This window comes from Trachurus trachurus (assembly GCF_905171665.1).
Source record: "Trachurus trachurus genome assembly, chromosome: 20".
NCBI lineage: Eukaryota > Metazoa > Chordata > Actinopteri > Carangiformes > Carangidae > Trachurus > Trachurus trachurus.
In genome coordinates, this window is record NC_139911.1 from 19810063 (window position 1) to 19823850 (window position 13788).

The window sequence follows — 13788 nt, forward strand, 5'->3', positions numbered from 1 at the left end:
ACAACAGCCCCTGCCCGTCCATGTACATGAACTATCAGTAATACTTCTCTCTGTATGTACGGAGAGGAGATGTGGTGGAAAGCTCTAGAGTCCTTCAGTCCTAAAACATACTGATGCAAAACTGCTGTTTACAGGGACAGGAGCCGTCTTTTATATTCAATATTTTTATTTTATTTTTGAGTCTTATTTTAGTTAAAGGAGAATTCCGATCATTTTCTAAGTAACGCTCTACAGCTCTAGGTCCCAGAGTGCAACCATAGGAAAGAAATCAGAGAAAAATATGTGCAGACTGGACCTAGCTCTCCTCCTGCAGTTACTGCAGTTAAAGGGGAGAAAAAAGCATCAACATGAATATAACTGCTTTTTTTCTCATCCAAAATCATTTTTTCCTCCTAAATCCATGTTTTCCTCACGTTTTTGTCTTTGTTGATATGGAAACAGTCCCGAGTTCGACAGTCGACTAGTAAGGTCTACCCAGGAAGCTAGAGTTAAAGCAGTACTTAAGAACTTTCAATATTGGTTGAGTTTGGCGGCGCCAGTGGCCCAAAGCGGTAGTGTTTTGCCTGAAGGAAGACTCCATTTCCCATGAGCACCAGCGCATAGCGCCGTAAACATCCTGATCCCCCGGTGCATGGAAATTAACAGAAGCCGTCCAAACTAAGTTTCTATTACCAGCGGATCATTTCACAGTAAACACACATACACAATCCGACGGAAAGGTGCTGCATTGCTCCCTCCTCGTCGTGACTCACGAAAGTGAAAGTGAAACTTAAGTGAGAGCCGGGTTCCTACCATGCTCCTCAAAGCTGCTTAGTGCCAGTGAAGGCGATACAGACCCCTCAGGCCATGACAGAGGTGTCATTCAACCTGTTGTAAGTCGATGTACCATCACAGAAGTTATGAAAATATTATATTAAGGTTGAAAAGTTCCTTAGTGTTGGTTTAACAGATGTACGTGATAAAAACACACGTCAACACTGCTCTCTCATATTAACAGAGTTATGCAGACTCAGTGTTGTGTGGTAAGGAACTGGTGGATGTTGCAAAGCATTTGTTGTGATATTTTGAGCATTATATAGAGGTCAAAGTCACGGTTAGAAGAACTGCCCCCATTACTTTGCTGTTTAGTTTGCATGTTCTCCCCGTGTCTGCGTGGGTTTCCTCCGGGTGCTCCGGTTTCCCCCACCACAAAAACATGCCAGCTAGGTTGATCCTCCAGTCAGTGCCCCTGACCAAGGAACTGGCTCATAATCTGGAGTCGGTCCCCGGGCGCTGCACCGCGGCTGCCCACTGCTCCTCAGGGATGGGTTAAATGCAGAGAAAGAATTTCACTGTACTAGCTGTATATGTGACTAATAAAGTACCTTTAACTGCAGTGTAGCGCAGCTAGCAGGAGGAGAGCTAGGTCCGGTCTGCACATATTTTTCTCAGATTTTTTCCTATGGTCGCACTCAGGGACCTAGAGCTGTAGAGCGTTACTTAGAAAATGACCGGAATTCTCCTTTAACGTAGTTCATAAGTATTTATAAATGTTATTGTTGCAGTTATGGGCACGAAGCTCACTTTTAAATGAACTGTTAGTTGCGTGTTACTTTTATAACTGTAAAATGTCACACCCAGTGCAGCTGAGTGACAGCTACGTATTTATTAACCAAATACAAGAAGTCCACACTAGAAATGTTCCCTCACTTTACCTCTATATGTCTAAATCAACAGAGGTGTTGTTGGCACATTTAATAACACTCTGTTCCTCCCTTTTCTATATGTAACCACCGTCTATAAATGCGCTGTACAAATAAAGTTGACTTAGTTGTTTACTTACATTGAAGGAAAACTCCTGAGCCAACACTAACGGTGATGACAGGGGCTTTAAGGCGTGTTGACATACCCTCCTCCGGTGTGTGCCGAGGTCTCTGACAAAGCTGCGGCTGTTTACAGAGCGCAGTCAAATGAGACCTGTCCGTCTCAGACTGGCACCGAAAAGTCGTTTCGCCATCTGACAGAGTCTGTTGACTCAGTTTGGACGGATGTGGGTTTGTTAAGTATTTCTAGGAGGGCAGGATCGGGGTTCACAGGTGTTGTAGCAGGGTTTAAGCTTTCACAGCGGAGCAGCGTATGGGAACCTTACACAGGATTCATGTAAATGGAGGAAGCAAACGCACAAGTCCAGTATTTATTTTCATGGCTTCATCTGATGTCTTTAAGCACTCGAGTTTCTTGGAGCTGAAGCTTGACAATAGAGCACGCTGTGCTTTTGAAGGAAGTTGGGAGTTAATGGATTTATGTGAAGTGTACTTGTGCTCTGACCTTCCCACACTATGGGGGGACCTCCGTGTGCCAGGATCATGTGCCTCACATTTTCATATTTCTCTGCTGGAAGAGACCTGACATAGATAGCCATCTAAACACACACACACACACACACACACACACACACACACACACACACACACAGTCCTCCTCCTCCTCTTCCTCTTCCTCCTCCTCCTCTTCTGCGTTTGAAGTGTTGGGAAAGTTGAAGAAGAACACCTCGTCCTCTCGGTATCAGAGCGAAGAAGAAGCAACGCAGCTGCATAGGTGTTTCCGTGCCGGTGCATTCGTATGCGAGCGTGTTTGTTTGTACATGTGAGAGGCTCAAAACGTTAAAGAGCAGCGAGTTGGACGGAGAGCTGTTACGCCAGAGTTAATGCAGAGAGCGGGCAGCGGGCCCAGCCCTCTGTAGAATAACATTATCTAACCCAAAACAACGGGGGAGCGGGGAGCTGGCCCACACAACCAGGCCCAGCTGTGCAGCCAGGGACCACGGCCAAGCCAGAGAGCAGCGCTGACACTCAGCCACGCCAGCAAAGGCCTTCGAGTCGACTGTACACAGCTCCACCAGAGCAGACGGAGCTGAATAAAACTGACAGGATGGAAAAGAAATACAGTCATGGTATACATGGTGACATTTTAAAAGTCTTTCCACAGCCCTGTTAATAATAAGCCGTCTTTAAATTTTAAATTCTGAGTACTCGCATGATTCATTGCCTCATTTTGCACACATGCGTATTCTTAGTTGTGTCATTTATTAATCATGTGTAATTGTATCTAGAGTTATTTCAAATATTTTAGTCATTTTCCCTCCAAAGATACCAAACATTCATTGGTTTAAACCCTGGTTTGTGGATTTAAACTAATAATTGGATAAAACAACTTGTAATGTATTTTCATTTTATATAGTCTGCTCTTTAATAGGAGCATGGTATGGATCAGATCTACTGATTAGTTTTAATTGGACAAACAGGAACAAAATACCTGCAACTATATTAACATACTTTTAGCTCAAGCTGTAGTTGAGCCCTGCACCTGCATAATGTGTCCTGTGAAGCACCGCGTCCATTATTATTGTCCATTAATGCAACATTTGTCCAAAGAACCACCCAAGAAAAGCTGTGGTTGTGAAACTCATCCTGTGTGTTGGAGCAGCCAAAGTCATTTTGGGGTTGGCTGATGTATTTCATTAATCCACACAGTAGTTTATGCTTTGATAAGACATTTGGGAGCATTAAAAATGTCCAAAGCTTTAGATTTCCGCATTTAATCCTGTTCATCCAGCTGCGGGCCATGGAAACTTCCAGAATCCAATTTGTGCTGGAGAGTTGGAGCTCGGTGAGATTGGCTCTGGATTGGGAATCTGCCGTTAAACACACACACACACACACAGGAAGAGGCAGAGCGGAGGTAGAGGGAGCATTAGTCGACATCTGTACATCCAGCGCGGCTCAGTCACGTCCGACATCGTGTCAATAACGTTACAAATTATGTCATCATCACAGTCCTTCACTCTGCTGTGAGGTTTTCGTCATGTGATCATATCAGTTCCCATCGTCCTGTGAGATCAAAGCAAACATGAAGGTGAACACACGGAGACATTTCATGAGCTCTGCTGCCGTCTGCTGGATTAAAGAGACACCTGCAACTGTCGACAACACCTCAGCCGGTCTCACAGCGGAACAACTCCACAGGGAATGGGCACGTCAGGATGCAGTGACACACCTCACCACGGTATAGACTGACTGTGGAGGCCTGGTAGTTTACTCTAACCACAGCTTTGACGATGATTAGTTTTTCTTTGTGTGGTTGAAAAAGGTCAGACCGATACTGTATGGATCAATCAGTTACTGGCTTTGCTCTCTTTGCAGATGCTGTGTGATTATCATGTGGATGATGTGTAAATCAAAACACTGCATGGGATGACTCCATGATTAATCCTGTGCAGTAACATTTTCAGCCACATGAGGGAGGTAGCTGGTTGGACTTAGAGTTTATACTCACATACCATCATCAGACAGAGAAAAAGGACATTTGTACGTGGTGATTTGATACGGCTGCTGCCTTGTCCAGGCCTCCCTTGCAAAAGAGATTCCTGATCTCAGTGGCTTCCTGGTTAAATAAAGGGAAATCAATATACAAGGTGACATGTTAAAGGGATAGTTCAACATTTTGGCAAATTGGCCCATTGCCATAATCTCTATAGACTTAGGAGTAGGTTTGTTGCCTTTAATTGTCAGTGTACGGTAAGCTATTTTTAGAATGGCGGAACAGAGCTGCGAACTGCTCAGCGCTACGCTATGGAGGCTAATGGGATTTCTTGGTTTCCCTCATCAAACTAATCAAATACACAATCCAACAACAACAACTCCAAAACGCTCTCGTGGACAAGTTGTGACCTGCACATTCACCACGCGAGATGATCACAGAACGTTACGAGACAGAGTTGTTTTCGAGGCAAATTCATGCAAAACCACTGATGCGCATTCCTGTCTGGGGCAGTTTTTCGGCAAGCAGTCTCTGTATTTACCTCAAAAACAACTCAGTCTGGTAATGTTCCGTTATTATCTCATAGTGTGGTGAATGTGCAGGTCACAACTTGTCCACGAGAGTGTTTTGGAGTTGTTGGATTGTGTATTTGATTAGTTTGATGAGGGAAACCAAGAAATCCCATGAGCCTCCATAGCGTAGCGTAGCTCTGAGCAGCTTGTGGCTCTGCTCCGCCGTTCTAAAAATAGCTTGCACCGACAATTAAAGGTAACGAACCTACTCGTAAAACTAAAGGGATTATGGCAATGGGCCAATTTACCAAAATGTTGAACTATCCCTTTAATGTTACACACCCTGTGTACTACAGTTAACTTGACGTCTTGAGTCTGTGATGTTCGAGGTTTGGATTCCAACACTAGCTCACAAACAGATTATAGAAAGACTCTTCCTCCTCTTCACCTTTTGAAGTTGCGACTCTTTGAACCCACATCTGCTCCAGTCCCGCTGATCGGAGCCCCCGCGGACCGCTGATTGCACCGGGCACCTCTGGGTCATGAATGCATGTATCTGCTGCTGTGTGAACATGAAGCAGGGCATTCATGAAAAGAGCATGCAGGCTTTAGTCTTCCCCTTAGGAGAGAACGGTTGGGGAGGAGAGGGGGGGGCTCTGATGTTGCACTTTCTCAAAGTCTGTGGGCTATAAAAGACAGCTGAGGCCAGACTAGATTGAAGCACAGAGAGGATTTTAATTCGTTAATCAGTAGCTCAGTCACTCAACTGCTGCATCTTTTCATCTTTTGTTTTTTTAAGACGTAGGTATACATGATGAGTGAGCTTCTATAAAGCACCAATTAGCTGTGTTTCCTCCGGCCCGCTCCCCCCAGCACTTCACACGACATGGCGTGCCGTCTCTCTCTCTGCGCCATATGAAACCACAGTCCCCGGTGGCTCGCCTGCATTAGCCCCGTCAGCATCCTCTGACCTCTGCTCACTGCTCTGGAGCTCAGGACACGTCTGACAGCAGAGGACCGACACTGAGCGGATGAGTCGAGGGACAGAGGACGTGTTGTAAAGGGGAGAGACAGATGGACAGGATAGTTGTTTGGAGAAGAGGAAGAATTCATTTTCCTTTGATTGGTCTCATCGTAGGAAGAGCAAAGCATGTATGTTTCATTTAGAAAAGCCGACGCTAATGCAGAGCTTTTAAAACTATAAATGAATGTGAAGAACAGTGTTGATGGACAGAAAATGTTCAGTCATTAAGAACATTTAATCCCAGTGTCACACTTTCCTTTGCCTCATTATATAGCTGACTGAATCTCTGTAGGACCGATAGTCGTACAAAACAATAGATTTGATGATCTCATCATCTCTGGTTTTAGGAAATTATTGTTTTTTGTGGTTATTGCACATTTGCAATTATTCATTTGACTCATACTTTTGTCCAAAGTGGCATCAAATACAATCCAGAGTCAGACTGGCGAGGAGCTGCTGTGAGCTGCAGCTGCAACAATAGTATCAGTTGTAAAACTCCTGTTATTTTTCTAAGCAGGTTTTGCACATGCTTCATCTAGTTCTGTTTTTTCCTACAGTACAAGCAGTTCAGAACACAAATATATATCAGTTTATTGTCACATAGGACAAAAAAGAGCAGTTCCTTATCTCTCTTTTGGAGAAGCTGGAACTTGAAATTCTGTCTTTTTCCTGTCATTTAATTAATAGATTAAGTTACTAGTTGTTTAAGCTGCATATTTGTACCTTTTACTATCGACAATTAAGCTTTTTTCTGCAGGCAACAAGGTTCCTCTTGTTGTGTAGTTCAGAGGGGGGAGAAGAGGAAAATAACAGCACAAGTGTAAAACTGTAAAACGTCAGGAACGGTGCCACAAAGCTCCTGCAGTTGAATTTCCAGTTCCAGTGTGAGATGGCCTACTTCTGACTGCACTGCTTCTTCACTGTGTGACCAGTCGCCTCGGCTCATGTGCTCTCTCTCTCTCTCTCTCTCTCTCTCTCTCTCTCTCTCTCTCTCTCTCTCTCTCTCTCTCTCTCTCTCTCTCTCTCTCTCTCTCTCTCTCTCTCTCGTTACCAGGGAGACAGCGAAACCGTCTGGAGCCAATGGACACCATTTTCGTCAAGCAAGTGAAGGAGGGAGGCCCCGCCCACGGAGCTGGACTCTGTACAGGTACACACATAAAAAAATACACACACACAGTCTATACACAGCATTGTGCTCTTGATAAGTGGCAGATCTTATGATTAACTCTGAGCGTCTCACATCTGACCCCGAAAACACCGCTCGATGCCAAGATTTCTTCAGTCTGTACTGTAGGTAATTCCACTTCCTTGTAACCTGCCAGGAAAAACAGTGATGAGTTACAAAATAACAGATGGCTCCTTCGTGGGAGGCTGAACAAAGTGTAATATGCACACTGTTATTCCAGCCTTCCCTTGATTCTTGTTTTCCTACACCTCCCATTTTATTTTTTTTAATAATCTGCGGATAAAGATTCTCAAGCAAACTCCCCTCTACTGGAAAGAAAATGAATCCGCTTCTTTTAATTTCCCTGGAATGGGGATGACAGTCTACTGTAAGCTTTACTGCCAGGTTAGTGCTTTGTATGACAGGAAGTGTCAAGTGGCCTGGACAAACCCTTTAATGTACAGTATGCTTTTACCTCCTCTGCCCTCCACCTCTCCTCCTCTCCTCCTCTCCTCCTCTCCTCCTCTCCTGGGACGGGGAGGTGGAGTGTTTTCCCACAATTATCCAGTTTCTCTCCCCAAACTCACCTCTCTTCTTGTAAGATGGCCATCTCCAGAAAAACTTGAATGGATCCCATCACAGGCTCCTTTAAATAAACACCTATTGGTATTCTGCTTTGATCTGAGGAGATGTGTTTGTGCTGGAAGAGGCAGAGACGGCCGAGTGGTTCACTTGGTCAATAATCGTACCGACTGAACTCCACATAAGTTCACAGACGCAGCAGTGCAGAGTGTGTCTTGTTGCTGTGAGCGGTGAACAGCAGGCTGCTAATTTATTCTCTCTCTCTCTCTCTCTCTCTGTCCAGGGGATCGTATTGTGAAGGTGAACGGAGAGAGCATTATTGGAAAGACCTACTCGCAAGTCATAGCCCTGATTCAGAACAGGTGAGGCCGCCATCACTCATCATGTGTTGCGGTGCATTCGAAGCAAGACTGGTGAACTCTATTTGGGTCGACACAATTTGATTAACTGAGCATTTACAAGATATTCACAGATAGACTCTCCATCCTTCAAATTGTGGCCTTATTATGTGTCAAAAACCGTCTTGAGGACCTTTGTTGTTTTAGTTTATGTTCTGCTGATTTATTGTAAACTTGGATTACTTATATAAATATATTTTTTTCTTTTATATTTATGGAGCTAATTTATTCCCTCATTCTGGGGAAGATGTACTGGTGTGGGCGGAGTTGTGTTTTGTTTAGTTTTTGGATTTAAGAGACTGCACCCATCAGTTATTTGTATAAGAACATCTGACTGTTATTTCCTTCAATAATGCATTGATTATTTAGAGTAAATGCTACAAGTTAACATAGTCAAATTGCACATTTTGTCTGGTCACTATAAAAAACTGCTAAATGTTGATGGTGATAATAGAAATGTTAACTCAAATGATAAATTAAATAGCAAAATTGTTGGCACCTCATTTTCTTAACCGTCTGAGTGTCTGCTGAAACAATACAATGGGAGTCAAAAGGTGACCAACAGCAGATTTTGGCTCTGGAGCCTCCTTGGAAGTTAATCCAGCCCAGATTTAAGGAGAACTATGCACAGTGAAAGAGCCTGACTGACTCACACTCTGGTGCCCGAGTTCTTATCTTTGCACTCGCACCTCGCTGCACATTCATGAAGCAATAACACAGAACTTTGTGGCGCAAACACGCTCAGGTTTTGCAGAGAGAAATGTTTCCTTATCTCTGACATGGATCACACTCCATTAAACTGCAGCTATTAAAGGTCGTATTTTACACTTAAAGCTGTTTCCCCTTACGGGCATTATGGCTTTATACTGTTTGAGCTCTGTCTTATAACTTAATTTGCTTTCCCTTTCTCTTTTTCCCCTTTTCTTTTTCTTCCTTTCACTCTCCTTGGTCTCTCGTCGCCCACACCCTCACATCTATCAGCGATGCCTCACTGGAGCTCTGTGTGATGCCAAAGGATGAGGACATTTTGCAGCTGGTAAGTTTTCAGTCATTAGTCAGTATTGTCCTGAGTATATTTCATTTTCTTTTTATTTAAAGCAAGTCATCCATAAACGCCCACTGAGGTTATTTGCAGTATTAATGTCTGAGCTGTGCCCTTTTTAGATGAACTTTTAATTCTATGTTGTTTATCAGTCTGATCAAAATGTCTCTGTCAAGCTGGGAGAACCTCGGCTGTGCCCACATGTTTCACTTCTGTGTAATAATGATAAGGTTTGTGGTTTCAAGGAGAGATAAGGTTTCATTCTTGACCCATGATGAGACCAAAACAGACAATGAAATGATCTGACTAACATGGATTATGTACCCAGACCTGGATCTGGTTGTTTATGAATCCCCCACAGCCATAACAACTCCAATATTTCCAAAAACACATCCGGCAGCCTCACTGGGTCACAAGGTGCCCGCTTATGATAAACGTAGGCTTTGTATTTTATTTGGCTTCGAGCCCACATTCACTTCCATGATGCTCACTCACTGAAATGTGTATCGATCCGCAGCTGAAAATGATCCCGAATAGATGTTTGCTAAAAACTGCAGTGACAAGCTCCTTTAGGAGACTATTTAACATTTCATTTTAATTACAGCAAGTATTTCGGAGCAGTTTTTAAAAACTTTTTTTCTCAGCAGAAACGAATCAGCTTAGAGCAGAGTGTCACAGTGTAGAGAAGAGAGACAGACACGTGGTTAGTTTTGGTCTTTTCATGGAATTGCAGAATGTCCCTTATCCTCATAGTGCAGCTAGTTCTACATTAACATACATTTATTTATCCACTCAGCACTTTTTTGTATCTTCAGCTTCTTCACAAAATTCATAGTTCCATGTGATACAAATTGTCACTTCTATGGAGCCATTGAACAAACAGCTTTCATGTGTTAGTAGCCGTTTCCTTATGTCTCTGGCCTTAATGCTAAACTAAACATGTCCAGACTGAACTTAATGCACAGACGTAAGATGAGGATTTATCTGCTCATCTCTCTCTCAGCAGTGACACCCACTGTTTGGCTGGAAACGCATCTTGAAAAGCAGGGGTGCTCATTACGTCGATCGCGATCGACCGGTCGATCGCGAAGACATTTGGGTCGATCGCGTGATGAAGAACAAAAAAAAAAATTTAAAACACAGTTGTCTGGACAGCAGGCATTTTTCTCACAACCGACCCATAGACTGTAAAAGAACCGACCTCAAAAGCGAGGGCAGGTCCGCCGAAGCATCATTCCGGGTGAATCACGCTCTCCGCCCGTTGTCTTTGTTGTTAATTTGTTGGCGCTCCACAGAGCGCACATGGCTACTTAATTATGCACGTGCTGACCATATGGTTGTGCTGAGGCATTCTGGGGGTGGAATATGAGGTGTGTTCATGTCTGCACCATTCTTGGGTCCGGTGTGATTTATCAATGGAATATTGCACAGAGTTGTGCGTGATCAGTGTTTCCCACTAACAGAAAAAAAAAAAGGTTTTTTTTTTTTTCTCCTCACGTGTGTTTACGTGCGGTGCGCCCGCAAGCGAGAGAGGCGGCAGGTTGAGAGGCTGACAGATGAGAGATGGTGAAACGCTAGCATGATTATTAAAAAAAACACCATCTCTGCCCGCACATAGACAGACACAGGTTCACATACAGACAGGGGCGCACGGTAAATGCAGCAGCTGCCCCCCCCCCCCCCCCCACCCCCCCCCGCCTCATAGTCCGACCAACTGGACGACCAAAAATTGGTAGATCATTTTGACTTGGTCACTTTAAAAGTAGCTCTCAGGCTGAAAAAGTGTGAGCACCCCTGTTGAAAAGCTTTCTATACCTACAGTATATTACCCAACAGCGTCTAATGGCTACCAGCTTGAATGATTCATGATTCATGGAAGTGAACTGACCAGATCTTAAAGATCCACGCACAAACATGTCTGAGGTGTGAAGCAATACCTCAAATCAGACAGGTGGGAGAAAGAGAGGGTCAGTCTTCCTTGGCAATGACTCCAGCTGTCAGTCAGTTTCTGAACTTGATCAGAAATGACGGCTATTGATCGTCTCCTGTCAGGTCGATGTGTATGGGTGCGCTGTGTTTCTCAACCTTCAGAGTTCAGTCAGAAAAAGCTTCTAACAAGCCTCAGACTCAGACTCAGACTCAGGCTTCATTCCACTCCCCCACTTCCCTGCACCCGGATGAGCTCAGTGGTGCAAAAAAACCCACCCCCGCCGTCGGTCAGGGTCCAGAGCCCCACAGATGATAAAACAGCGCCAGGCCACGTCAGAACCAGTCGCCACACGCTATTCAACTCCGTTTGGGAAATTCTCACTCGGAGCGGAGAACTGAGTCAGATCCCACTGTGTTGCTAAATTCCTCACATAGCTTGTTAGCTCGGCCGCAGCTTAGCTGAAGCCACAGAAACTTGCTTTTGGCGTTTGGTATGACTGAGCACTCACAAGGCTGAGGGTTTCTAAAAGAAGCAATTAGCCTCTTCTCCCCATTGAGGGACACATGAGTTAAAAGTTAAAATTAGAGCTTGATGTGCTGGGTAGAGGTTGTTGTTTGGGTTTTTTTCTACAGCCCTTTACAGTGTGACTGCCATGTGACAAGGATCCAGACTGTAGAGATGCTGTAACAAAGTAAAATGAAGATTTAATGTTCTTCAGTAATATTCATTTTTCCTTTTAGACACATAGATAGATAGATAGATAGATAGATAGATAGATAGATAGATAGATAGATAGATAGATAGATAGATAGATAGATAGATAGATAGATAGATAGATAGATAGATAGATAGATAGATAGATAGATAGATAGATAGGGACCTCTCTGAGACCTTGTTGTTACTATAGGGAGATAGTTATTATAGGCAACCTGAAAATTGCAACTACTAGCCTTTTTAAACTGAACCCACAAAGGGGCAGTATTATTATTGGAGTTTATAATGAGATGATACCACTCATATTGGATCGGCGAGATAACTGGGGGTGTCTGTGTTTGTGTTTTTGTGTTTTGGGAGACATTGAGCCCACTCACTTCCAGTACTGTACCAGAGGGACTGCAGCTGCAGTCAGCTGACTCCTCAATGCTCTGTTTACAGGAGGAAGCAAGAAGCACAGAGCAGGCAAGCGTGTGTTTATGCTCAACCAGAAGTGAACATACAGTATGATAGAGCAGCGCTGCATCGATGAGCGCGAGGCTGACAGGGAGAGTAGTGGAGACTAGGCTGTGTGTGTGTGTGAGCGTGAGTGAATTGCTTCAGAAAGCAGAGAGGGGGAGGGGAGGTACTGTACAGAGTGAGCAGGTGAGAGTGACAGAGCAAAGGAAAGAAATGCTGACTATGTTGGGAGAGAGAACGGCAGCCAGAGTCTGGGCGGTGGAGGGAAAAACCAGGGCAAGAAGAGGAGATAATGGGGATGAGCAGCGACTCAGAGGATCCTCAGGTCTGTGGAGGACACACTTCACCTCTACTCTCCTTCCTTCTCATTCTTCCACTTTGACTCTTCGACTCTGATACATCAGCTCAGCGCTCTCACAGCAGGATGTATTTTTAGCCTTGGCTGAAGTCAGAGAAGTTACCTGGCGTTGTAGCTCTCATTTCTCTGTTCTCACCTGTTTACTTCTCTCTATTCCCTTTTTTCCCTCTCTCTGCTTGCCCTCTCTCTAACCTGTGGACTGCAGTTTTCCAGGGATATCACAGCTCTGGTAAGGAGGGAAACTGTACTAACTAATCATCACTGTCCTGTAAGTGTCTCTCTTCACAGCTTTAGTGTCATGTTGGAAACCTTTTAGTTTTTATGTACACATGGAGAAGGTGGCAAACCCCTAAAAAGCCAAGTTTATTTCCCCTCCTCAGCAGTGGTGTGTTTACTATGGACTATTTTTGGTCTATACCTGAGTAGCAGGTTTGTAGTGGAAAAAAGTGAAAGCCCTGATATCACCACCATCATTTAACTACCTCAAACAGTTCCTGTACTTTCCTCATTCAGGAAATTGGCTCGGATTCTGTTGTATGGTTTATGCAAATCCAGAGGGAGGCACCGAGCAGCAGGCTCTCTGCTCCACTGCTGCTGTTGGTGCAATCGTAACTTGACACCTGAGGCAGAGTGCCATCGATTAAAGTCCAGCACCATAACTCTCTCCCTTTCATTTTCTCAAGAGCTTTCACGCTGAAAGGATGAGGAACTATAACGTGTTCAATAAACAACAAGGAGGGTTTTTTTTTTCCGAAGGCGTCCATGGTGATACTTCATCGGAGAGCGAGCGGGATTATTAGCAGCAAAGTTTAAGTTTGTTTTTCGCTAGGTTTCAATCGAGGAGAGTATCTTAAGTTTCTACAGTGACAGTAGAGTAGTGGAGCCATGCTGACAGAGGTCTCTCTAGCTGCTAAAGGCAGGCAGAGGCGTCCTCCGTTCACTCTCTCCTCATGCCTCAGGGTACACTCTCCGGTACCAAAGGTGGGTAAGCCCCTGCCAGCTTAATCCTTCTGGACTCTTTTCTGGACTTTCCAGCCTTTTTTTCTCTTTTTATTTGCCTTTCCGTCCCTTCTCCCACATCTGTTTCTTTTTTTTTATTTTGTAATTAATCTGTATTGTGGCATGCGGTTACATTTGTTTGCCGTGTTGTAGGAAAAGAAAAGGAACTGTAAAGTTGTGTTTGGACACATTGAACTGCAGCGCTGTGTCTCTTTACCATGCTGTTTAATTCATATAGACAGGCAGAATCCAGTTGTCTATCTATCACTGACAGTTCTGTGAGGGAATGCAGGGACAGTGTTTGTC

At 44.2% G+C, this 13788-nt stretch overlaps 1 protein-coding gene across 3 annotated transcripts in view; it reads left to right on the plus strand.

The window, feature by feature from the left end:
* Positions 1 to 13788, plus strand: part of arhgap21a (Rho GTPase activating protein 21a) — an 84642-nt gene that overhangs the window by 50044 nt on the left and 20810 nt on the right. Inside the window, exons 5-8 of one of the 3 annotated variants that reach the window (XM_083995651.1) lie at positions 6890 to 6982; positions 7866 to 7944; positions 8962 to 9016; positions 12689 to 12712. In XM_083995651.1, coding sequence (XP_083851777.1) covers positions 6890 to 6982; positions 7866 to 7944; positions 8962 to 9016; positions 12689 to 12712 — 251 coding nt within the window. Of the gene's footprint in view, positions 1 to 6889; positions 6983 to 7865; positions 7945 to 8961; positions 9017 to 12688; positions 12713 to 13356; positions 13465 to 13788 lie in introns of those variants that run through there. The other 2 variants (XM_083995652.1, XM_083995653.1) reach the window with 2 other exon arrangements.